This window comes from Ciconia boyciana, chromosome 10 (genome assembly GCF_034638445.1).
Source record: "Ciconia boyciana chromosome 10, ASM3463844v1, whole genome shotgun sequence".
NCBI classification, from domain to species: Eukaryota; Metazoa; Chordata; class Aves; order Ciconiiformes; family Ciconiidae; genus Ciconia; species Ciconia boyciana.
Window position 1 is genome coordinate 42045591 of NC_132943.1, and position 23389 is coordinate 42068979.

General features: G+C 41.6%; 1 protein-coding gene across 1 annotated transcript in view; it reads left to right on the forward strand.

Annotated features, from left to right (window-relative positions):
• IQCA1 (IQ motif containing with AAA domain 1) overlaps positions 1-23389 on the forward strand; it is a 110077-nt gene that overhangs the window by 57117 nt on the left and 29571 nt on the right. The window contains exons 8-12 of the mRNA XM_072875236.1: positions 3495-3621; positions 8377-8448; positions 14682-14788; positions 15000-15095; positions 21960-22021. Coding sequence (XP_072731337.1) covers positions 3495-3621; positions 8377-8448; positions 14682-14788; positions 15000-15095; positions 21960-22021 — 464 coding nt within the window. The remainder of the gene's footprint in view (positions 1-3494; positions 3622-8376; positions 8449-14681; positions 14789-14999; positions 15096-21959; positions 22022-23389) is intronic.

A 23389-nucleotide genomic window follows, 5' to 3' on the forward strand; every position in this document is an offset into this window, starting at 1 on the left:
CCAAAAGTAAACAGCACTCAAAAATGCCTTGCCAGGAGAAGACTGTATTATTAAAAGCTACACAAATGGATTTGCCTGTGAGAGGGAACAAATCCAGAACACTGGCCCTCAGCTAGCTTGATGGGACAGAGTCCCAGGCCCACCATGATGAAAAGAACATCTCCTCCAACTGACAAAAAATAGTATCACCTTACAGAAATAATCAGCCCATGAAGGAGTTGTAATTACATGTCCTCAAACTAGGAGGGCAGGATGGGGAGAAGCACGTTCACAGCATACTGCATGTTACGTACAAGTGATGCAAATGGACGGTCCGATGTTTGGCACGCTACTCTGGGACATGGGGCTGGCATCTCTTCCCATCTCAAACAGTCCTGTTTTCTTGAAGAAACCTTTTTTTTTTTTTGTCTTAGATTTCAAAATAGCTTCTTCCTGTAGAGTTAATACTCAAAGAGAGCACATTTTCTTTCCAGAAACACTAGGCTATGTGCATATAAAGCATTTCTGTTCAAAATTGTTTTAGAGCCAGAATTACAAGGCTCTGAGGCTGTTTCTCACCCTCCACAGCTGGAGATCCAGAAGTCCCAAACTCACTCTATCCCTGCGTTTCATTTATGCCCACAACACTAGCAAAGACAAGAAGTTCAAGTAAGATCTTCTTTTGAGGGACGAGGGAAAGGCTTGTTCTTGAGGAAGAACATTTACCACAAGTATCAGCTTGCCTGAGCCAATACCAAGCTTTCTATGGCTGAGGAACACAGACCATGAGTGAGTCCTACTGGCAGCTGGGGGTTTTCATATACTTGGCTCATAAACCAACATCAGGCATTTCCATTCACAGGCCGCACTCTGTTTTAGTGCCCCTCTCTTTCCCAAAAAAGGCGATTTGCACTGCAAGAGTTTGGAAACACACTTAAACTGACGTATGAATAGAAAAGTCGATTTTACTTTTGTGGGATATCAGTTTAGAGGAAAATGTATTTTCAGCCTTGGAAGAAGACGTTACTGGAGAAGAGTCATCGCTAGCATGACAGGAGTCCTACAGCAAGACTAGAAAAAAAGGAGACTAAAATTCATCTGTTCTTACTGATGCCCATTCTCTTCCCCAATATTAAGAGTTTTCTAAGTGCTTTCAGCATCATTTCAAAAGGAGGCAACCTAGCAAAGAAAAGGGCAGTCTAAAATAATTTAGGAAGACATCTGCTTTTATTTCCACTGTGAAGTTTTCTTCAGGGGAAAAAATTGTATTATAATGTGCGTGAATTGCTTAGTATCTCAAACTAACCTTTGCTTGCCCTTCCCTTTCTTTACTCTTCTTTTGTCAGATTCTTCAGGCATCTTCTTGTAGCTTGAGGGGAAATTGTTCTGTACGGAAGAGTACAAACCATTCAAGGTTAGATACACAGCCAGCTTCACCCCAGCTCCCAGTCCTCTGCAATTACGGAGCTGCTTAGCGCAGAGGTGAAAGCAGAGCTGGAGAAGCTGCACCAAAGGAGTATAGAGGAGAAGGTGCATCTGACACAGAAAAGGAAAAGTTGTATTTGCTCTGTCGTTCTCTTTTGGGAAGCAGAGAGCCACTTCAGAACAGTCCGGCTCCGCACGCTGACAGTGTTGCCGGCTGCGTGGCTTTGGAGCATTTCACCAAAACTACTTGGCATCTCAGACTACATACATGTTTGCCAAGGCATCCAGGAGAGAGACCGTACAGGTGTTACTTGGATGTATGCAGCCTCCGCCTGCAGTCCCTGTGCATGTTTCTAGACTTGGCTTCTTGTGTTACTGTACATTTCACTCAGTGCTAACTGCAAGCACCATTTTTTTTTCTCTGCTCTTTATATGAGCAGTTGGTGCTAAGTCTTGAACTACAGCTCATACTGCTGTTCTGAAAATAGTAAACTTTTTTTTTTGCCACCTTACAAAACTGATGAAGGCAAGACAGACGGATAAGGACAGTTCAACAATTCAGTCCCCTTATAGCAGGTTCATGAGAACAGAAACTCTATATAACCCCTTTCAGTATCGTTCATCTGTATAAAAACATGAAAGTAAATCATTCCAATCAGAGTCTGGATATACTTAAAACATCACCAGTAGGACTCAAAGAACACTGCTTAAAATTAAAACCTTTTGTCAATCGCATGTGTGCTTACAGGTATCCTGCTGGATAAACCCACCCCCGAGATGCCGGAAACGGTTACGGTTACCCTTTGGTAGGCAGTCAGAGCAGAGGGTGGAGGTGGCAAGGTTGGATTTCTGGCAGGGTACTAGCGCTACAGTAAAGGATAGACTTCGAGTAGCTCTGTTGGTTTTGGATACAACAGGCCTGCTGGGACACTAAAAACCTATTTTGAACTCTAGTCAATCTGTTAATCTATCCCAGGGAATGAAATGCTTCACTGCTTATCACCGCAAGATATGACTGAACCGTGCTTGGGGTTTAAATTACCATATTTAATTAAATGTAAGATACTGAAGTGCTTGGGGAAATCCACTAATGAAATTTCACTGGCTGCAAAGTATAGCCCTTTTCGTCATTCCCCTTCCACTGTCCAATCTTCAATGCATTAAAAGGCATTCTTTAGAAAACAAATATTTTTACTGTTACAGGAAGCATCCTACAATTGAAAATGTTTTATTTTCTGCTCTTTCACGGTACTGCCAATATTAATGGTCCATTAATAAACTTCAATGGGCACAGATTTTCTGATTTACACTCATCAGTAGATGACCTTACAAAAGAACACAATGAAAGGCGCCTGGGAACAAGAGAACAGTAGAAGCAGCAAATTTCACCCTCCGCCTTTTTCAGATAATAAAGCATAAATGGCCAGGAACTAAAGTTATGGAAAATGATGTGGCTGTACCCAGTTATCAGCTGCTACTAGCTTGCAGGGATAAAGATGCTGGGCTATCCATGTATATCTGTCAGAGTTTGTCACAATATCTCTATCCAATCTCTCTCACTCACTTAGAACGATTTCAGTCTTTAGCCACATATTGAAATTAGACATGCCTCAGGGCAGTCTCTCAAAATCCATCTCTGTAAAAATCAATCTGCCTTAGAAATGCTAAGACAAATTCGTAATCTGAGTCCAAGTCCAGAGGGAACTTTAAGTTGTATGTCATTAGGATATTGTGCTTCTGGGTGGTTTCAGGAATTGGTCTTACTCCATAAAAGCCCTCGCGGTTTGGGACATAGAAATCGCCTCTTTCCCAATGATATATTGGGATAGTCAGCATCTGTGCTAAAGTTTGCAGGTGGGAGTGTCCTCAGCATAAATTAAAAGGACTTCTCTGTAATGGTCAGCCACTCTGGAATTCATAGAGGGCTACCAAGCAACGTGTATTGGGTACTGTGTTTCCCCAGTATTGGAAAGCTGAAAGCGAAGGAGGAAAAATACACACTGGTTCATAACTCTTACAGCACATGTCTAACACACTTTGCACGTGAAAATATTTGACCAGCTCTTCACGTTCCTTTCTGTCTCTTTCAGGTCGCTGCAGAACTGGCTGCCAAAGAGGAGATGGCTTTGCAGAAAAAAGCCCAAAAGGGGAAAAAAGAAAAAGAAGAGAAGGAAAAAGTGAAAGGAAAAAAACCACAGAAAACTGGAAAGAAAGTAAGTCTTCCTGCAGTAAAAACAGTTAGTTTATGAAAACAGAGCCAAAGTCCTGCCTATTCAGCCCTGTGCGGGCAGAGGCTATTAATTTACATCAGGCTGGTCACCAAGGCTTCGGGCTTGGGTTCAGAAGACAGAGGAACTGGCTGAGGCCAATCCCTCTCAGCCTTTCAGTCACCTTGATGGTTCCGAGGAGCTGAATTTTACCTCTGCTATTTTAATAATGGCCATTTGCACAGCCATGACACAGCTCAGTGGGAAGAGCTGGTGTAGGTACAGTCTGCCAGAGACACAGATGAGGGGAAAAATACACCTTATGGCTTTGACGTTGTTGCCAAGGCAGTGTGCCTGCACTTTTCAAAGCACTGTTGCTTTTTTGTGTGTGTGTGCAGATAACAAAGTGGTGCCCAGCTATCTAACCAAGCATTTCCACTTTTAGTGTTGGGTACAGAGAAGTTGTTACTGCCACCCCAAGAACCTTGTAAGTCTCAGTCAGATCAAAGCTTGCATGCATTTCAAACTAATTTATAAGTACAGTTCCCTATAGGCCAGCTGCATCTTTTGTAAGCCTGTAAATAGCAGTCATGCATTTTCAGTCCACATTCTTAGGGTATGAACTCATTTTTGCTTCAGGTCACAGTGGACACCGCTTAACATATGATATACTCCCTGAAATCTTTGATTATACTAAGGTCTGGTTTCACAGAAGGTATGCTTCCAAATTATTTCAGGAGCCGCTTCACTGAAGAAAACACCTGTGAACCAATGCAGTGACCAGAGGGCACCTTCAAAAGCGAGCTATGCAACAAAAATTGTAGGCTTTTGCTGAAGCAGCAACTTTTGTTTCTCATTTACTTTGTCATATAAACAAAGTTGAAACAATATATATTTTTTTAATAAGGGTCATTAATCTCTCACCAAGTATGTGGAGGAGAAGGGTGAGTTTTCTGGGGCAAAGCTTACTCTTAACTGCAAGTTTTACACAAATTAATTTTAAAGTCCTAACCCTAGAACAACCATATAACAACAAAAGATGTTTTTCTTGGACAACATCCATTAATCTAGCCAAAGCTCTCATAACAGCTAGCCAGGAACCTAAACTACATGAACTTAGGAAGCATCAGTCTATCTAGTTGCGAGGTAGATATCTAAGTGTTAACTTGTAATTTAGATGGCGTTTTCAACCAGCAAAGATGCTATTTGGGTCATACAAAACAAAGTTTGGGGGTTTTGGGGTGTTTTTTTCCCTTCGTAAATGAAGGTGCACAGCAGGCTGAAGGAGCAGTATACATAAACGTGTTTTCCAAGCTCTTTAAGCCTGATGTTGCATTGCCAGCTAGGAAGGGTACTGGCTGCTCCTGTGCAAACAGGAGATTTTTTAAGTTCCAGTCACACATGTCTTCAGGGTGACGCTATCCCAGGGTGCACTGTCACACCATTAGTGAAGGCATAACGCTACAAGCAGTGGAAGGTGATTCCTGGTACCACCTCACTGTATCTTAGTGGCAGAGCAAAGCCAACCTCGGGGAGCAACAGAGGAGAAAGTGTAATGCCTGCAGACCTAAGCCAAATAATACCGATACCAACTTTTTTGCTGTCCATAAGACTTCTGGTGACTTGTACTAGTGCTGAGTTCAGCTCTGTGGGACCGCTTCATGGTGTAACCCCTTAAATCAGCACACAGACTGCAGAACTCTATGGGAAAGATCAGATAAGAGTACAAGTACGAAGGCAATAGCTTAGGAAAGCTTTAGAAATTAGAGACTTTAAAGACCGTTGTCATTCACAGTTACAGAACCCCGTAGCATCTCAGACAGACCAGTTCCTTTGGGGAGCATTCACGAGGGTGTCCTCTAATGGCTTTGCCCTTGTTTGGGTTTGCCCTTGTTTGGGTTTGGCTTTGCCCTTGTTTGGGTTTGAGTTTGGCTTTGCCCTTGTTTGGGTTTGGCTTTGCCCTTGCTCCTTCCCAACTCAGCCGGCCCAGAACAAGCTCCTGTGATGCCTCTGGTCTCGCCCAGGCAATGGAGAAGGCTGTTCCAGACACTTCAGTCTAAGTCAGAGCGAGACATTAGTGTTCAGGCATGCTGACAATGCCCAACCCAACCGAAACTTCTGGAACTGAATAGCAGCTCACTCATCTGCTTAAAAGCCTGACTTTCGCAGGATAAATTTGATTCCTTGTCGGTTGTGCACATTTCACTAGATAAGAACCAACAATACCAAAAATTAATCTCAATCCCCTCACAGCCTCCACAAGGTTGTTTTGAAATGGGGTGAAATACCAATGCAGAGCTCTGGGGCTTTATAACTTGATGTCGTTCTCATCTCTTCAGCCATCACAAGTCCTGTCAAGTAAAATTCTGAGCCATTATATCAGGTTCTCTATGGTTCATTGAGAAAGAACAAAGGGAACATTCTCTCCAAGGTTATAATACTGACAGGGGGAAAAAATAGTATCTAAGACCAGTTGAGAAGTATTTGGAAAAGTTCTAACAGCAGGACTCTTATTAAAATAAGTGTAGGCTATAAGTCATAGTGGTGCAGGCAGAAAAAAGCCCTGCTCCTAACTTCAGTTCTTAAAGAAAACAAGAGTTTGATCCCAGAAGGAAATTTAAATATTTCTGAAAAGCCTGATAGCAATCTTTAAAAAGGCGTATTTGATATCAAAGTAACTTTGTTTTCTTTTCTCTGTAAGGTGCTGATTTGATTTCCCACTGGGCACCTAAGGAAAAAAAAAAAACACACAACTTCAGCACCGTATGATCCCTCTTTTCAATAGCAGAACACATGTCAGACCACTCTGGACTGCTTCGCCCAGTAATGTTCTGCAACCTGTCTGAACCTGAGCAAGGCTGTGCATCCCTAGATTTCATCCAGAAAAGTTTAACAGTGAGACACGTTTTGTCCTTAGTGAAAGCCATTAGCAAAATCTCCATAGCAAAAGTGCACAATGGAGTCAATTCAAAATTTTCCCTGCTGTTGAATGAGAATCACCTAGTGTGGGCTAGGCTTTGGAAAGCTTCAGAAGTATATTCAAACTGTTATTTCCATATCTCTGCTTAGATTGAAACGTATATTGTTGGTTCAATGTGCCTTAGCACGCTTAACACAGAACAAGCATGGAATCAATCAACTGAACATAGAAAAATACATCAACTGACTTCAAAGGAAGAGAAGTTCTTTATGTTACATTGACTCTTCTGCTGTTAATAGAAGCAAGAGGGAATACAGAACAGCATTCTGCAACTGCTCTTTAGACACATGGTGGTTTTGATTAAAATCAATGAAACTGACACAACAATATTATTTACATCAGTGTATAAAATCATTGAAGCTAGTAACTGAAATGATTTATCGGCTTATCTGTAACAATAAGAGAAACGTTAATGCGTCGTTAACGTGTCCTAAGCTATTAAGAGGCTAAAAATGAATAGCCTGGTTTTAGGCTGTTCTGGGGTGGGTTTGGTTGGGGGTTTTTGGGTTGGTTTGTTTTTTTCTTTTTTTTTTTTTTAATAGTTAGCAATTATCAGTATTTCCTCTCAGAACACCATGATTTAATGGTTTTCTATAAAGTGTCATGGGAGAATGTTAAAAGGAATGTATTCAGCCTACTGAAAAAGATCCAAGGATGAATCTCAAAATGTCATACCCTGCAAAAATTGAGAGTACATCAGAGTAACACTGGGAATTAGAGCTCTGGGTGTCAAATCCTCAAACTCTTGCTTATACTTTACCCAAATGGTTCTTGATCAAGATCAATGGTTCTTTACTCAAGAAACTCCTGAATCTCTTTCAAATGTATTTACAGAGCTTAGGGTAGAAGTGATAAATGTATTTAGGTTTTACATGTCCTTCTGGGCCCAAACTTTAATTACTGTAATAACACTTTAATTAAAAACAGATATTTAATAATTCACATGACCTGGCCACAACCGTATCTGCCGATAGCAGGTATGCAATGGCACCTAATTACAGAGGCATATTTAGGGGGGTTGTTTCATTTTAGTTATTCCAGGAGCTGCACTTTATATATTACTGGTAACCAGTGGGTTACAGACTGCACATTGGTTAGCAAAGCCTGATAAAACTTGTGTTGTCTTGCATAAATCCACGTTCACCTCCTCCCCAAACAGTGACCTGATTTTCCCACTAGTAACTATTACCTTAGAACATTTTGAGGACTTGTAACTGATACAACATGAAGAAACTTTCATAATGTTCTGACAAGTTTTTTCTGCCACAAATACTGGTTCAATGAAGTTAAACTATTTCAGGAACATGTCAATGTCATTTACTTTAAGACAGGAAAACGTCAAAATGTTTTGATAAAGTTGAAACAAAATATTTTGTTTTGCAAGATACACCAAGATCACTATTTTTCTTTCTGATTACAGATTAAAATGAGGTCTCAACAGTTTTGAATTACCCACAAGTTGGGAATTCCTTTTCAGGGGGAGGGAGCAGCCCTACAATAAGAGTAACTGAAAAAATAGCAAGGTAATTTCATTTACGTGCTGCACGTCTCCTACCTATACTACATGTTCAGGCAAGCCTAAGTGTAATTCTTGTGACCTCAGTAGGTCAACTGATGAACAGACACCCCCCGCTCTTCACTCAAGGGGATAAAACTTCCTTAGAGCCCGCTGGGAAGATTTTCATTGATGAGACAACAGCATCTTATTCCTCAAATTAAAACAAATCTTTCTACATATTAATATTCTGATTTTTCTTTTCACCCCACCCCCCCCAACCTAGGAAGAAGAGGAGGGCTGGAAAATGGCTCCCAGTAATTTCCTTTCAATAATGGAGGAAGGAAACAGTCAATACAAAGGTCAGTAGAAAAAGATAACAATTACAGCTGGAATGTTCTTCTAGTTCAGCTTAATCTGAATGTCATTCCTATAAGGTCAAACAGTGCAACTGCCCAAACTATGGAACATTATAGAAACGAGGACATGAGATTAAAAAGGTATTTAGGAAGGGAGTTTTTCAGTACCTCAGGTCTTCGTAGGAGTCTCTCAAAATCATCAAGATAATCATACAGGAAGGTACATTTCTACATGAGCAAAAGCAGCCAAACTGGAACCAAATGCTTTGATGTACACTCAGGGGCTTTCTTGGATTTTCTGAGGGCAACAAAAATGACACCTGAACAGCAAATAATTCAAAAGCACTATACTGTACATCAGGCTTCAGCATCGACGTTTTCATGTTCCTGTAACCCTTTATCCTGTCTTCCTCTCATTCATGGAAAGTGTCCATGGATTCATTCACCTGCACATCTACAGCTCATCAATTTATTTCTTATTACATGTTTTAATAGGAGGATCATCTTTTCAAGCAAGGGCATGAGAAATGCTGCTGGACTATGAATATACTTGCTTCATTCAATGTGTGCAACAAACTAATAGCTAGGAGACTGGCTGGTTTTTTCACTTTGAGAAAGCATCCAAAAGTAGGGGTGTTTTGGTTTGTTTGTTTGTTTGTTTGTTTTTTTCAAATTTAAAAAATGGTTTTTACAAAAGGACATCTTACTCTTCTCCATCTCTCTTCTATCCTCTCCTCTACACTTGATGCCTTTGTCTCTCTCTTAAACACTTGTCTTCAGTGTGTGCCCCAGATACCCAAATGAGTTAGCAATGACTTGTGCTGGGCCTGGAAGCGAGCACAGAAGTCATGCACTTGCCCGAAATGCAAAGGAGCACCTGCCCCATAAACTATAAGTGAACAGCACAATAGGACTCCAAAGGTCAGATGAGCCAAATGGAAGTCTTTCGTTGCAAAAGTGTGCCTGATCAAAGCTTTTGGGGGTTATTTTTGCTATATTTCATACAGATTCTATTCTCAAACAATTAGTAAAAATTTCTTTTCTGCTCCCCACTCTGCAGAGTTACTGGCTTGCTAAAATTCCTCGTATGAAAAAATCTCCATTATTCCCTCCTGTTGACAAATTACTGGCATCAGGTTTTCTGCCTGATTTGAGCTGGCCAGAAAGGAGTGTACAACTTAGTTGCTAAATATACATCAGTACAGTTTTGCCTGACCTCTGACTTCTAACAGTTAGGATTTTCTTACACATAAGGCAATTTTATGGCTAAAGAGGAGCTCGTCCCAGACTCTACTCTTGAATGCTACATCAGAACCCCACTGAAGTCAGCGGGAGTTTTGGATAAGGATCAAATTCATCTATGCTTCTTTCCTTAACTGGCCAAGAACGTTACCTGTGCCTTTCTATGCACTCAGGACGAAATGGCACTTTGCAACCCAAAACCGGCAATAGCAAGACCAGCGTTTCGCATCCAACAAGGCAAGAGCAACGAAGGAGCAGTGTAGAGGCCCTACCTGTTGGGAAGTATCAAAAAGAGGGCAGGAGGGTTTTGCATTGCTACGTAGGCTTGGCAATATGCTCATCCAGCGCTCTGCTGATGAGTAGGTGATGTGGTAGCTATGCTTTCCAGTGCTCCCACAGTGCTTCTTGGATCCCCTGCTGAGGCTTTGCAGTCAAACAGGCTTCAATACAATGCTGAACTGCAAATTCACAAACTCCTTGTATTTGTGCAAATAACTCTCCTCCAGGTTGTAGAAAACTTGTTTGGCTGTAACCTCAGCCCAGGGGCTTTAAACAGTGCTTCCCAACATGGCAGTGCATACCACTGTTAGGAATAAAAACACCACAGAAGTCAATAGATTAGTTTCATGGGAATAGAGATTCCCGGATTTCAACACTCTCTCTCAAGTAATGACAGGTCAGGGGGGTTATGAGAGGATGTGGCACATGTTTGTCACCCAAACTGTATCCGAACACCAGTACTGCCGTTCCTAACAAGATACCTGCTTTGAGCTCTGAAGTATATAACATTTTGGGGTTACTCATGCTAACTTTTTGCATGAAGATGAGTGCTGAATTGGGCGTATTGTGTTCCTGTATACCTCACAAGGCCTCCCAAGGGCAACTCAGCAGCCTATTAAGTGTCTGTGGAGCCTCTATTCCTATTCAGGCACCTGAATCGAGTGCCTAAAACCAGTCACAGTGTGAGTACCTCCGTCTCCCCATTATGTACTGGCAGCACTTGCAGGTACACTGCAATAATATGCTCAGGTAGGTCAGGCACGGGCAGCATCCTTTTGTGGCAGATAAAGACTCCAGCCTGGCATTCAGAGTTAAACACCGATGCTCATCTCCAGCCCATCCTGCCAGAGCTGACAGCTACTCCCCTAGCTCTAAAAGGCACGTAAGAATGAACCATTTTCTGCACAGAGCACAACCAGAAATCCTCAGAGCAGAAAGAGCTCTCTTGCAAGCTTCAAAGAATAGCTGCAGTTCTGTCTTATGCACAGTAAGAGTCTATAGCTGTGCAGTTAAGCTTCAGGTGTTCATAGTTTTTTCTTTTCCTCCTAGTGAACCAAGTCTATTCAACACCATATTTATTTTTAGTAAACAGCTGTTAATTCCTCCATGCAGCACAGTCCCCTGCCTCATTCACAAGCACTTAGTGCTTTTTATTGCAGGGCACTATCACAATACTGTATGGTGGTTGTTCAGAATAATTCTACTTTTAGGTGGCCATAGATAAGGTTCCTTTTTTCAAGGCCTCCAGCATCAAATCTAAAACAACTTCTGACCAGAACAGTGTAAGCAGTTTCTTGTATTTTTTATTTTAGCCTGCTTTTGTTTCAGTAGCAGAATTGTTTAGAAGAAGAAGAAAGAAAAAAATTTTGAGTTTGTTCTTTCTACAGTGGGAACTATTTTTATTCTTATGTAGAAAATAGCTCAGTTACTATCACAATTTGCACAGAAGTTCAAATCTATTAGTGCATAAATCTGGAAAACATCACTGAAATACGGGGGTTTGATTAAGGAAGGTTTATATCAGATGCCTACAATAGAATCATTTAAAGACCCTTATGAGTGTGTCTAAAGTTTACCTAAATGATAGGTGACCAAACAAACATTTTTCTTTTGTCCCCCGTCCCCCCCCCCCCCAACCACTTACAATTAAGAAAGTCTTCCCATCCCCTGAAACTAGTTGCTTTGTTCTTAGGTTACTTAAATATTTTAAAAGATGTAGATCAGTTTTCAGAGATCTAAGCATTTCAGTTACAGATTTTTTCCACCCCAATTTTGTCCCCCCTCTACCAAGCTAGAACTACTACCCAAACCTCACTGGAATTCACAAAGACTTTTATTCTTCTAAAACTGTATTTGGCAGTTTTGCTGGTTGCTAACTACCTTTGCCAAGCCCTATCTAAAACATTTATTTTATGTACTGTTGTTGGAGGCAGCCAGTGTTTGCGTGACATCTACTTTTACATTGGAATTGCAAGAGTTTATGTGGAGCAAGTGTAAGCAGTCTGAATCATTACCTCTGTCTTCCCGGGTCTGATTTTTGCAGTACCCTGTACTGTGAGGCAGCAACGTGCTATTTCCCCCATTATACAGATGGCCAGTTTTGATATTTGACTTGCTCGGTGTTGCAGAGGATTTTTGAGTTCAACCCAAACACCCCATGGCCCAAACTTTAAGGTGTGGTGACACTGCGTATTTTTAACCAGGCATCAAAAGATTCCAATCCTTTTGCCAGGAGGTTGAAAGTAGTCATTTTAAGAAAAGCTTCAGGCTTCAGATACATATATTTCAGTTCTTAGTCACAAGCTGTTCTCTGAAATTCAGGGATATTGGAATTACCTACTAGTCTGCAGAGTGAAAACTAATACTGCTGAGATGGTGATGTTAGCAGTCACGTTAGTGGACTGGGCTGTATGCATATAAAATCATCCAAAGATAAGCATGCACTATTTTAGAAGAGGTGATATAAATTGCACTGCATACACACACGCACACAAAAATAGCTCCTGTAGCTGGATGACCCTGTCTGTAACAAAATACCAGGCTCTTTTGACCAGCCAGTAAAAACACAACATCCTTAGCCTCCTGACCTTACTTTAAAAATAACTTTGAAACATTTTGTTGATCTATAAAAGAAAAACATAGCATCTAACACCTATGAGTTACTGATCTCTTTTCTAAAATTAGGGACCTCTAACCTAGTGGCTAATATAGCACTTGGAGAACTCGTTGCCAGGTAATATCAGAGGCAGCTGCCTCAGCTGTGGGGACTGTCACTGGTTTGCCTGTAGTGGCTATTAACCACTAATAAATTTACAAAATGACAATAAACAATGATGGAAAAAAACAGAATAAAAATCTATGGAACCGTCTATGAAAAATAAATATCTAAAACCTAGTACTCCTGTGAAAACATAGCACTTGCAACCTGTTGACCCAGTCAGGAAAGTGTTTTAAAATTCACATAACTCCCATGCAATATCCTCTTTCCCCAAGGCTGACATTCCAGGCTGGCAACCCTGGAGGAGGTACGTTTTAATCAGGGCAAATCAGCTTTCCCTCTTGAAATATTACGTGACACCTGTCATGCCATCTGATGACCCGCAAGTAATTTAAAGAAATTAGCGTCTACACTTTTGAGTTTCTTTCCTCATTACCAAAATTCTACTGTTCTTCTCCATCTCTACCGTTTTCAGTTACGAAATTAAGACTACTCACCTGCAAAAACTGTTCCCTACGTGTAAAGCCACAAATACTCTGCACGTAATTGGACTCTGAAAATTCGTAGGGGATGGAAATAGCAGCCAGCATTATATTAACTGGACTAAAACTTGAATGATCTCCTATGGGTACTGTGAAAACCTTCCTGAATTTATAGTGCCTTAGAAGTGGCAGTGGGTACAGGAAAGAGTACCCTGGACAAAACAGATTCGTAAAGGAGCCTATGTCTTAGAGTGGAAAGCTGTCATTTTAAATCACCTGGAAATTGAATTAGCACATACTGCTGGAGATTAGCTGTCATTTATAAAGATACTATCAGGGCTTAAAATGCAAGGAAATAAAATATATTAATTGTCCTCCTTTAAATTAGCTCAAAAAGCAGAGAAAGAAGAGAGGTGTTTCCATTTTTTTTAAAAAAGGTACCTTTTGCTAATAGCGGAGAATTCAGATATGCACCGAGCTTGCCGGACTTCATTTAGTTTTCTTTCTAAAGAGCAAATTGCTGTTTGCCTCAACAAAAATAAAGAGCTGCACCTCAGGATCATTAGCTACTTTATCATAAACAGGGGTTTTTTTGATCATCAGTTTGCACAAGCTTGCTTTCTTCCTGGCATTTGGCCTCCTTATTACTTGCCCTTTGCACAACACTGAAATAAAGGTGCTGTATCAGGTGGGCCTTGTCTCTTTTTGGAAAAGATTTCAACTGCCTCTCAATCACTGCATCAAAGCTTAAAACTCCCCAGCCATAGTTAAAACTCTGTGTGGCCATATGTCACTTGTGGATCGGATGCAGGTTATTGCTCCGTCAGACTCGCTGTCCCCTCACGTTCCCATTTCCATGTTCTCCGTGCAGGCTTGTATGCAGATTCCAGTGCTCCTGGCCCATATTTCAGCCTCGTGTGAATTACTACAAAGGCTAACTCGCAAGGTTGCAGGAGCTTTAACTTAGCATTAGATAACTGAGCAGGAGAGAACAGGGAAAACTTCCTGGTTTAAATTAAACACCTTCCTTTGGTCCCCAAGCCTGCGTTATGCCAGCCAAGAGACATGCATAGAGGGCATGCTTAGAGAGCCGTCTTTGTGACTTCTTCATGGTAAAGATTTAAGCACGATGCTGTTAAGCAGAGAAGAAGAATGCCAACGTCGGGCATGATATGGTTCGGCCGACTCTACACTACCTGCTCTTGAAGATGAACAACGCTCCAGGCATTCAGCTTTACAACTAGAAAATGACAGCCTCCATATCCCATTATCCTCCTGAAATCTGATACCAATTTACAGCCCGAGGCAAAAAAAAAAAGTTAACCCCAAGATTTACAGATCCTAGCACAACAGGGCTCTGAACTTGGTAAGGGTCCCTAGAGTCTGTTACTTTCATACAGCTAATAATTTAATAAAAGCTGCCTACAACTACCTATTTTTTGCCTCCAGAAGCAGTTGGAGAAACCAATAGCTCTGTAACTTCTTTCCCCTTTTTTCTTTCTTTTGGATAACAGCCGTTTGGCAGAACAGAGACGAGGGATGGGATTTTCTCCAGGATCATGACCTGGAGCTGATCAAAGAAGAGAAACGGGAAGAAGTGGAGGAAGAGATCAGAGTGCAGGTGTGCTTACAATCGTAAGAGGACAGTAATAATGTGCATTGCCTGTGTACGTTTCTCTACAGCCGTAAGAACTGGCCCTGGCATAGACCTTGCCTCCTTCCAGAGTCCCTACTATCTCTTCTTTGCTTTAACGCTTGTTTAGCTGAACACCTCTGAGGTGTGGTGGCAGAACAGAAGACTTAGAAAGATTCAGCTGTGTTTGTCTGGATAGGTTGATGAATTGATGCAACAGAAACTGGAGAATCTCAAACTGGCTGTGGATGGAGAGAAGAGTGGCAAACAGAAAAAAGGAAGAAGAAGTGAAAAGGTAAGACAGCAAGTTAGGAGAATTCAGGGTAAATATCAGCTCTCTGCCCAGATACAGTAATATTCAGTGCAAGCCCTAGTCTCACAGATACCAACATCAAAATGCCTACTCTAAATATTTACTGAATCTTAAGTCAGAAGCATTTAAAAATCTATTCACCTGTGGCTTTTTTCAGGGCCTTTTCCTGTAGCTATTATTATTCTTTAACCTTTATAAATATTGCTAAGGACAAGTTGAACTATTCCAGAGTTAAATCTGATCTATCCTTGTAATGATTTTCAAGAGGGATACACACCCTCTTGAAATCCTCTAATCCAGTCAAACAGGAAAATCCAAACAGTCCCTCTCTTTAAGGTGACAGGTTCAGATTAATACAGTCTTCCCAAGGAAGGCATGGATCTGGGTGCCAGTAAGTTTTCCAGATGCTGGCTGTTTTCCTTCTAAATAAGGACTGGTTAATGTGTTTCAAAACTGTACACCAAAAAAAATTCACTTTGAAAGTCTTGGTGTAACCTTTCAGTTATCTGTAACAACACATAGATGACATACAGGCAGGTACACATTGTTTAACTATGGTACTACTTACTGTTGAAGGGTTTGGGAACTCACAAGTAAGCCAAGTTTACTTAAGCATGTAAAATAGGTTAAAGACGTACGTTATTTTAATGCGTGTTACCCACTGAAACACAGCACATGTCATGTTCACATCTAGTTTCACAGCATTACCATATGCAGAATTCCACAGCTCGCGGTTCCCTGAATTCCTTACCCAAGCATTTAAACTATAGATCATGTCAGTGCAAAATAACTCAAAGCTTACAGACCCTACCATTCCGTCAGCATATCCACTTAAAATCCTCAGGGCAAATAGCCAACTCTAATCTCATGTTGTACTTCATTTCTCTAATCCCTTTAGCATGCAAATACTTGCAGTTGCAGTACTTCTACTGAATTTACCTTTAAAAATGCTCTTTCACCTGACAAAGGTGCAGGGGCAATTTAATAACGCAAGACTGGAACAACTCTGAAAACTGATACCAACTGGATTGCTAAATCTGTTTCAAAAATAGGGAGGCTGAAGATATACAGACAAAATATTGCAACAATCTTCCCAAAGTTGTCATGGGCAGATGCACTTAGATCAGCTGGTCAAAACTGCTTCAAAACCTCACATTGGAATTATAAAGCTTTAGGTTAGGGTTGGGTTTATGACTTCAATATAGTGTTGGAAGGGGTTTGGGTGGGGAGAGGTTATTTAACTTTTGTTTTCCCAAGTTGTGCCAGTAGCCTGAGAGAACAAGGGAGGGGAGAAGAGGGGAAAAGAAGTACTAATTAAATAAAACTAAAGATTTTCTCTGGAAAAAAAAAAAATCAGTTCTATTTTAGGGGTGGGGAATGGAAGGAGGTATCCAGCTTTAGTCAAAACACATCTTCCCTGAGCAAAACTATTTGAAATGTCTAATCAGCATTGGAAAAGCCTTTTTCTAATTTGTATTTGCATAAATATCTCAGTCCATAAACCCACACACTGTGTGCATACCTGTGCGCACAGACTTCAGATCTGCTTTATGAAAATCTGGCCTGTATAACAAGAGTAATATGAGCTGGAAAGTTTTGGAAGCAGCTTATTAATTTGTTATTCAGCAAAAATCCTCTAGATTTTCAAGGTGTGTGTTACCACATTCTGAGTCCCATGTGTCTCCCCCCTCAACTATGTGATGTGAAATAACAGTGGGTTTGGATTCTCATTGTAGCCGTCAACATGTCTGGAGCACGGATGTAAAACTTTCTTTTTCCTCCCAAAAGGGATATTCTGCAAATAAAAGCATTCTAAGGATTCAACATTCTTCAGAGAATACAAATCTTTTTCTGCACTCTGTCAGTGGGGAATGGGCAGCAAGGGTAATTTCTTTAAGTAAACCCTTAAAAGCGGAGTTTTCTTCTGTCTAGGGGTGGTTACCCCAACTTCACGGTGCCACATTTAGCCATCCCCGCTGTTGTAAGAAGAGGTTTCTTCTACTTTCTTTGCAGGAAGACACTACAGTAGAACTACGGCTTTTTTTGTTTCCTGGGAACAGTCGCTACCCAAGGGCGTACAGGATAGATATCCTCTGCCTTTTCAAGCACACCTTAGGATAAATAGTTTCTGCAACTGAAAAAGATTCTGACAAATCCATATTAAAAAAAAAAATATCTTCCTGATCCACAGGAAATAATTTGAGTTTGAAATTCTGTTTGGAAGTCCCTTTTGTGGGGAATTCAGCAAGGATGTTTTGGAATTGGACTCTAAAGGGAAAGCATAAGGAAGCTAATTGCTCCCTCCCAGTTGGTGTTTCAGATGGCTCAGGTCTTAGATAAACAAAATTAACAGCTCCAGGCATATGTGTCGGCCACTCCTTTATTTCTGTGCACTGTACTTTCTAGGCTGAACTTTATCACTGGCTCCCAAACCTTCAAATACCACTTAATGCTAAAAGCTGACTCTTACCCTATCAAGAATTGCTCTTACTGCCCCTGAGATAAAAAGCCCATTTGCCACCCTTGTAGAAGAATCATTTTGGGTGGAAGGACAAATTGCTTTTCTCATTATAAATGGGCCTCCAGATCATTAGGCTGGTTTGGAAATACCTAATTAGATCGCACCTAGTATGCAACAAGCCACACCACTATCATTTAAAGCACAGATCTTATACGCCTGTATCGGTACTGGAAGCATCTCACCCCACAGACTGTCCCACTATTATTTGTCCTTACAGTCCAGCATTGACAGCGTATAGAGCACAAGTACCCGGCGTTAGGAGACACGCCGTGCTGGACTCCGATTGCTCCACGTAGCTCCTGATCTGATGACTGACACAGAAGATGGGATGAGGATACAACAGAAACAAAGGGGTGTGGTTCAGCTCTGCTGCAAATAGCATTTTTCTTCACTATGCACAGTGGCAGCTTGTCATCTGCCCAGCCGTGTTTGAGCAAGCTGGTATTGTAAGCACTTCTGTAAAGGCAGGCCGAGGAAAGATTTGAAGGGAGATTGCCTCCTAGGGAGGGACAGGTCATCGATGTCTAGGAAGGCTGGCAAAGAAATGTCAGAAGGTCCAAGTCCCCACCCAGCCTAGCTAGAGGAGTCTGTTATAAAGCACCTGAAGTGAAAGAGAAAGGGCTAGCATTTTCCAAAGTATAAGATTTCTAAAGAGTTGGTAGCATCTTCGTGCCAGTGCAAACTTTTCTTAGTGAAATGTTGTTCTTCAGAGTCCACCCCTTTCTGCTGACAACCCAAGCTTCTGATTTGGGTGGCTCCACACAACCCGCCAGCTTTAGAAGTGTTTCTTCTAGATGGATGCCATGTACCCAACCATGGTACTCAGAGGGCTGAGCACCCAAGGGCTTTTCTGTTGGGAATCTGCAAATACACCACTGCAGACCTGGCTTCGCACCCAAAGTAAGAGCTGACAGATCAGCTCTGCAGTTTACTGACCTGGAAGTTACATTCGAGTGCTTATCAGAGTGCTTTTTATCAAGCCTATTGTGCTGCTTTTCCTGCTCTGCTCCCCTAAGGATTTGCTTCCGATCCAACTGCAGGTAAAGCAACCCATTGTAAGTGAACACACCCACACATACACAAAAGGCACGGGCAGACTTCAGAAAAAAAAACAGAAAGAGGAGACATGGGAACCTAAGTGTGTAAAAGTTGCTTCTGAAATAGGCCTTGCTAGCATCTCAACCCAGCTTTAGATATCCCTTTTTGATGCAGCCGAGCAGAGGCAAAGAAAGCCACGAGAGGTTAACTTACAGCAATGGCTACGACAAGAATATTGACATCAGTCTAAAGACTTGATAAGAACAAAGCCTTAGTGAAGAAGGCCAGAAGACAGGCTGGGTCAGAATTGAGGAAAGGCTAGGTGCGAGGACAATGATTCACAATCCCCCTTGGGTTTTCTGTAGCTGATGGAGATTAGCACCCAGAGCTCTCCGCCAGCTGTGGGGGCTGTAACCTCTTGGGGTGCTGGAGCTAAATCCAACAGGAACCACAAATCAGAGCCCCTCGTTTAGCAAGGGCTTAATAATCAGTGGAAACATCTTTGTCTAAGGACTTTTTCGGTACAAGTATCAGAAGCTGCTCTCTATATCTTGGCATTGCCAGAAAAGACTTCTCAATCCAGAGCAGATGCACACACGGTACAAATCTGCACTTGTTCAGCCTCCCATCCAAGCATCGCACGTGATCTAAGGGATCCGCTCAAACACTTCGTAGACTGCTGCTTATACACTGTCATTTCCCTTAAACCACTAGGGTCCTTTCCTCTCGTGACTTCTCCGCATACTTGGTGGCAGTAGCTGCGGACAGCTGATGGCAGCAGGACTTTATGATCACAGCCAAAGAGGGACACAGATCCTACAGTTCCGACGTGGAACAGTTCCCTCAACGCGACATTTTGGCTACCCTCTCCCTTCTGGTGCCAGAGACTGTCTGCTCTGGAATCTGGTCTGAAATCAGGTCTGTGTTTGCCTGCAGCAACCTCTGAGCTACTCAAAACATTTTCATGAGCCCACACAGTAAGACAAGATACCACACTGAGCACAGAAGACAGTCTCCTGTCATCCACCAACTAATAACTAATGCAGTTCACTACATGTGACTTATCAAAGCAGAAAATAACCAAGTAAATGGATGGCTACACAGAAGCTAGACTGACATTTCAGAGATAAAAACAAGGAGATTTCCATTATAAATGATGAGCATGTTCACATTCATTAAACATTATCATTTTCTAAATAAAAGCAGTTCCCAATAAGACATTTTGGAGGAAAGCCATTGTCTACAGTTCATATTTCCCCTTATCACATCTCAGTGTTTGCCAAATTTCCCATAAATGCTGATGTTAATTAGGAAAACACATTTTTCCCCTGCATAGTTCATTTTTGTTTTGCTCTTGAGTTACTTTATTGGTGAAGCTGCCTTGAGGACAATACCAGTTGGCCAATAAATTCAACATATGCTTAGTGTCTTTACATAGGTAGAAATGAGCTTTTCTTCCCAGTCAGACTCCATGACATGTAATTTCTAGCTTGTGGGAAGAAAGGTTAAAGAGACAAAGCTGGAGGAACACCAGAAATAAACCGCTGACAGTCTCAATATTTCCTCAGTTGTTAAAACAGCATGGCATATGCTTTGTTCTTCCTATGCCTTTTCTTTAAAGCAAAACCCCACTGGCACATTCTAATGAGTATTTGCTGCCAAGCTTATTTATGTAAAGAAACCCGAGGTGTAGTTCTGCAGATAGAGTTGTTTGCATTGTTCTAATCCAAAATTTAAAAACCATCACCTTTTCCTAGTTAGCTTATCCATATAGTTCTGGGTATAATTTACATTTTCATCAAGATTGTCTTTGTGGCATTGTAAACAGTAACAGGTGATTGAACCACAGGTTATTTACATTGTGACTGTCCTTGAAGACTTACAATTGATATATTTCTGAACATTGCTGATCCATTCTAGGGAAAAAAAAAAAAAAGCAGCATTTTCCAGGTAATTGGATAGGATTTTTTTAACTCAACAACATAGTCTCTAGAGCTCTGCAGAAGTATTCACTATGAAAAAAAAAAATAAAATAAAGTAAGCCACTGTATTCCCAGGAAAGTGAACATAAACTTTTGGAAAGAATAAGCTGTCTTGATCAACTAAGCATTTAAGCACATGCTTAAATGTAAGTCCTTGAAGAAATCCCGTGGTGCACAAATGTCACTGTGTAAACAGTTCCACTGAAGTAATTCTAAAGTGCTTTGCAGAACTTAAGTATGGACACCACTGGTGGGCACTACCATGGATTAATGATGCCCTCTTCACTACTAATTATCCCCAACCATATTTATGGCTTGTGAGCTGTCATTAATGGAGGGGCTTGACATTACTGATTCACATCTTATTTATACTTTCCATAGGTTTTTTGCACTATGTAAAGAAACTAGTCAGACAAGTCAAGATCTTCCCATAGTGGAAGTGTGGTGAAAATATCAAGAGAAGAGCAGGTCATGTTTTTCTGACCTCTTCAAGCTTCTTCCCTGAGGCATTGGGAAGGAGAAGGCAGAAGGATGTCTAATGGTTAGGAAGCTAGCCAGATACTCAAGAGGGTTGGTGTCAGGTCCTGGTCCAGCTGTAAGCACCCTGCATGACCCTCAGGGAAGCTGCTTATATATTTTACCCCAATGTAAAAAAAAAAAAAGCGCACAAACAGTCTCTGGAGCAGCTACTTGGACCCCACACCCTTTTCCTTCCTTCTTCCCTCTTGGGAAAGGGCCATACCCACTCAACCACAGAGTCGTGCTCCAAAAAGGAAAAAGAGTTTTCTCTTGGGGCAAGTGACCCTGAGATTCTTTTGTATGCAACCTCTGCTGGAAGGAACGGGACCGATTGCTCTGAAGTACGGTGCTCTGGGCACTCAGCAGGGAGGGGGCAGATGCAGGGGAGGTATACAGGCTCTCCGAGCAGCTATATCTCAGAAGGAAGCAACAGCCACCAGGTTACTGCACGCAGAGTCCAGTTCAGGAGCACCCGCCACGGGATCTGCGTGAGGTTCATAGGTTGGACACAGCTCCTCAGCCCAGGGTGCTTCGCCCCTCCTGTGCCTTGCTGGGCCACTTATAAATGGGAACATCTCCGGTGCTTTTATAAACGGGGACGTGACTTCCTTCCCTCCGGGCAGTCAAGGATATAATTTTTCCTTTTGGGTTCCTTCAGTAACAAGGGCCACATTCAAACGCCGAAACATTTGCTGTTCTGGCCCCTCGCTTTGCTTCAGTACATTCAAATATGTCTATAGCTCTGTATTAATGTCACTAATTCCAGCCTGTTTTTGTGGTCCTCAGAAAAAAAAGATGACCATGAGGAAAAAGATACCTGAAATGGAGGAAGATCTAACTCCTGACAGGTAAAGAGAGGACCTGTTTACCTGAGATTCAGACAAAGAGAGACTGCATCCTCTTTGCATTAGATATGCTGTCAACCCTTTTAGTTTTTAATTACACGAGGAGCATCGCAACATTGCTATGCTTACCAGCATCAGAAGCCTTACAATAAATAAAACCTTTTTATTAACGGCTATAAACATCCATAAAAAGCTTAGATGACCAAAAAAAAAAATCTTTCATAAACTAGAAGCACGTACACTGTGGCTAAAACCTTTTTTGCATTCCCAGTGAACGCTACAACCTTCCCCCTGCCCCTCCCTGACTAATGGCTTTGCAGCACCACAAATAACAGGGCAACAAAACACTGCTTTAATGCTACACAGCCCAGACCTTGTTTTTCCCCATCTTCACCAACGCATACAAATTAAGATCCCCATTCTGCAACACCACACCACTAGAGCCAATTCTCCGTTAACTTCAGTCAGGTTAATTCCAGCATGCAAAGCTAAGCACATGTAACATTGAGGCAGGATATTGGCCCTGTTTGCCTCTCTCCCATCCTCGCTGCAGGTGCAGAAGCACCTGGCAGCTTTGTTGACTGTCAGATTTTCCATCCCAACTGAAGCCTGATAAGGGAGGCTGCAGACAGGCCCCTGTACTCTATAAATCACCCTTCGCATCTTAGGTAAAATGTACATGTCATAAATCAGTCTTATTTATCAATAAGAGTTCTGGCAGACCTGGCAATTTGTGTATCCTTGCTCTTTTAAGCACCCTTATTTTATTTGGAGGATTCGAGAGGATTTCTTCTTTCGACATTACATTTTCAGCGAGCTCGTGATGCATTCACTGATAATCCGGCCATTTTTCACCTGTGCACATAATACAGACACCTACACAGAGATATCGCCGCTGGGACCTGCTGACTCAGCAGCAGGGCAGGAGCAGACCCAGCTCCTAAGAGAGCAGGGCTGGAGAGCAGCATGAAGACGAGCACACTCAGTCACTGCAGGAGGAAGCACATGGGATTCACCCCACAAATCCATTTGTACAAGACATGCACAGCAAGACCTGGACTAGATCATTTGGGTGCTAGCACTACACAATCAGTCAATGATCTCTTTACCTGCTTAGAAATAAAAAACCTCTCCAAGCAAATATTTAAAATAAAAGTGTCATGGATTATAACGGAGCACGGCCTCTCTTACAAGAACAGTGCCAAAGTCCAATAAGTATGCATATATTCTGTGCTTTTAAAATTACTCTTGCACATACCTGCTTCTCATAAACTTAATACAACATACAGCCATTTAAGAACACAAGCTTTTTAGTAGCTGGCTTTTAATCAGAGTTTGTGGCGTTTTGGCTCCAATGCTTTGCTCTTCCCT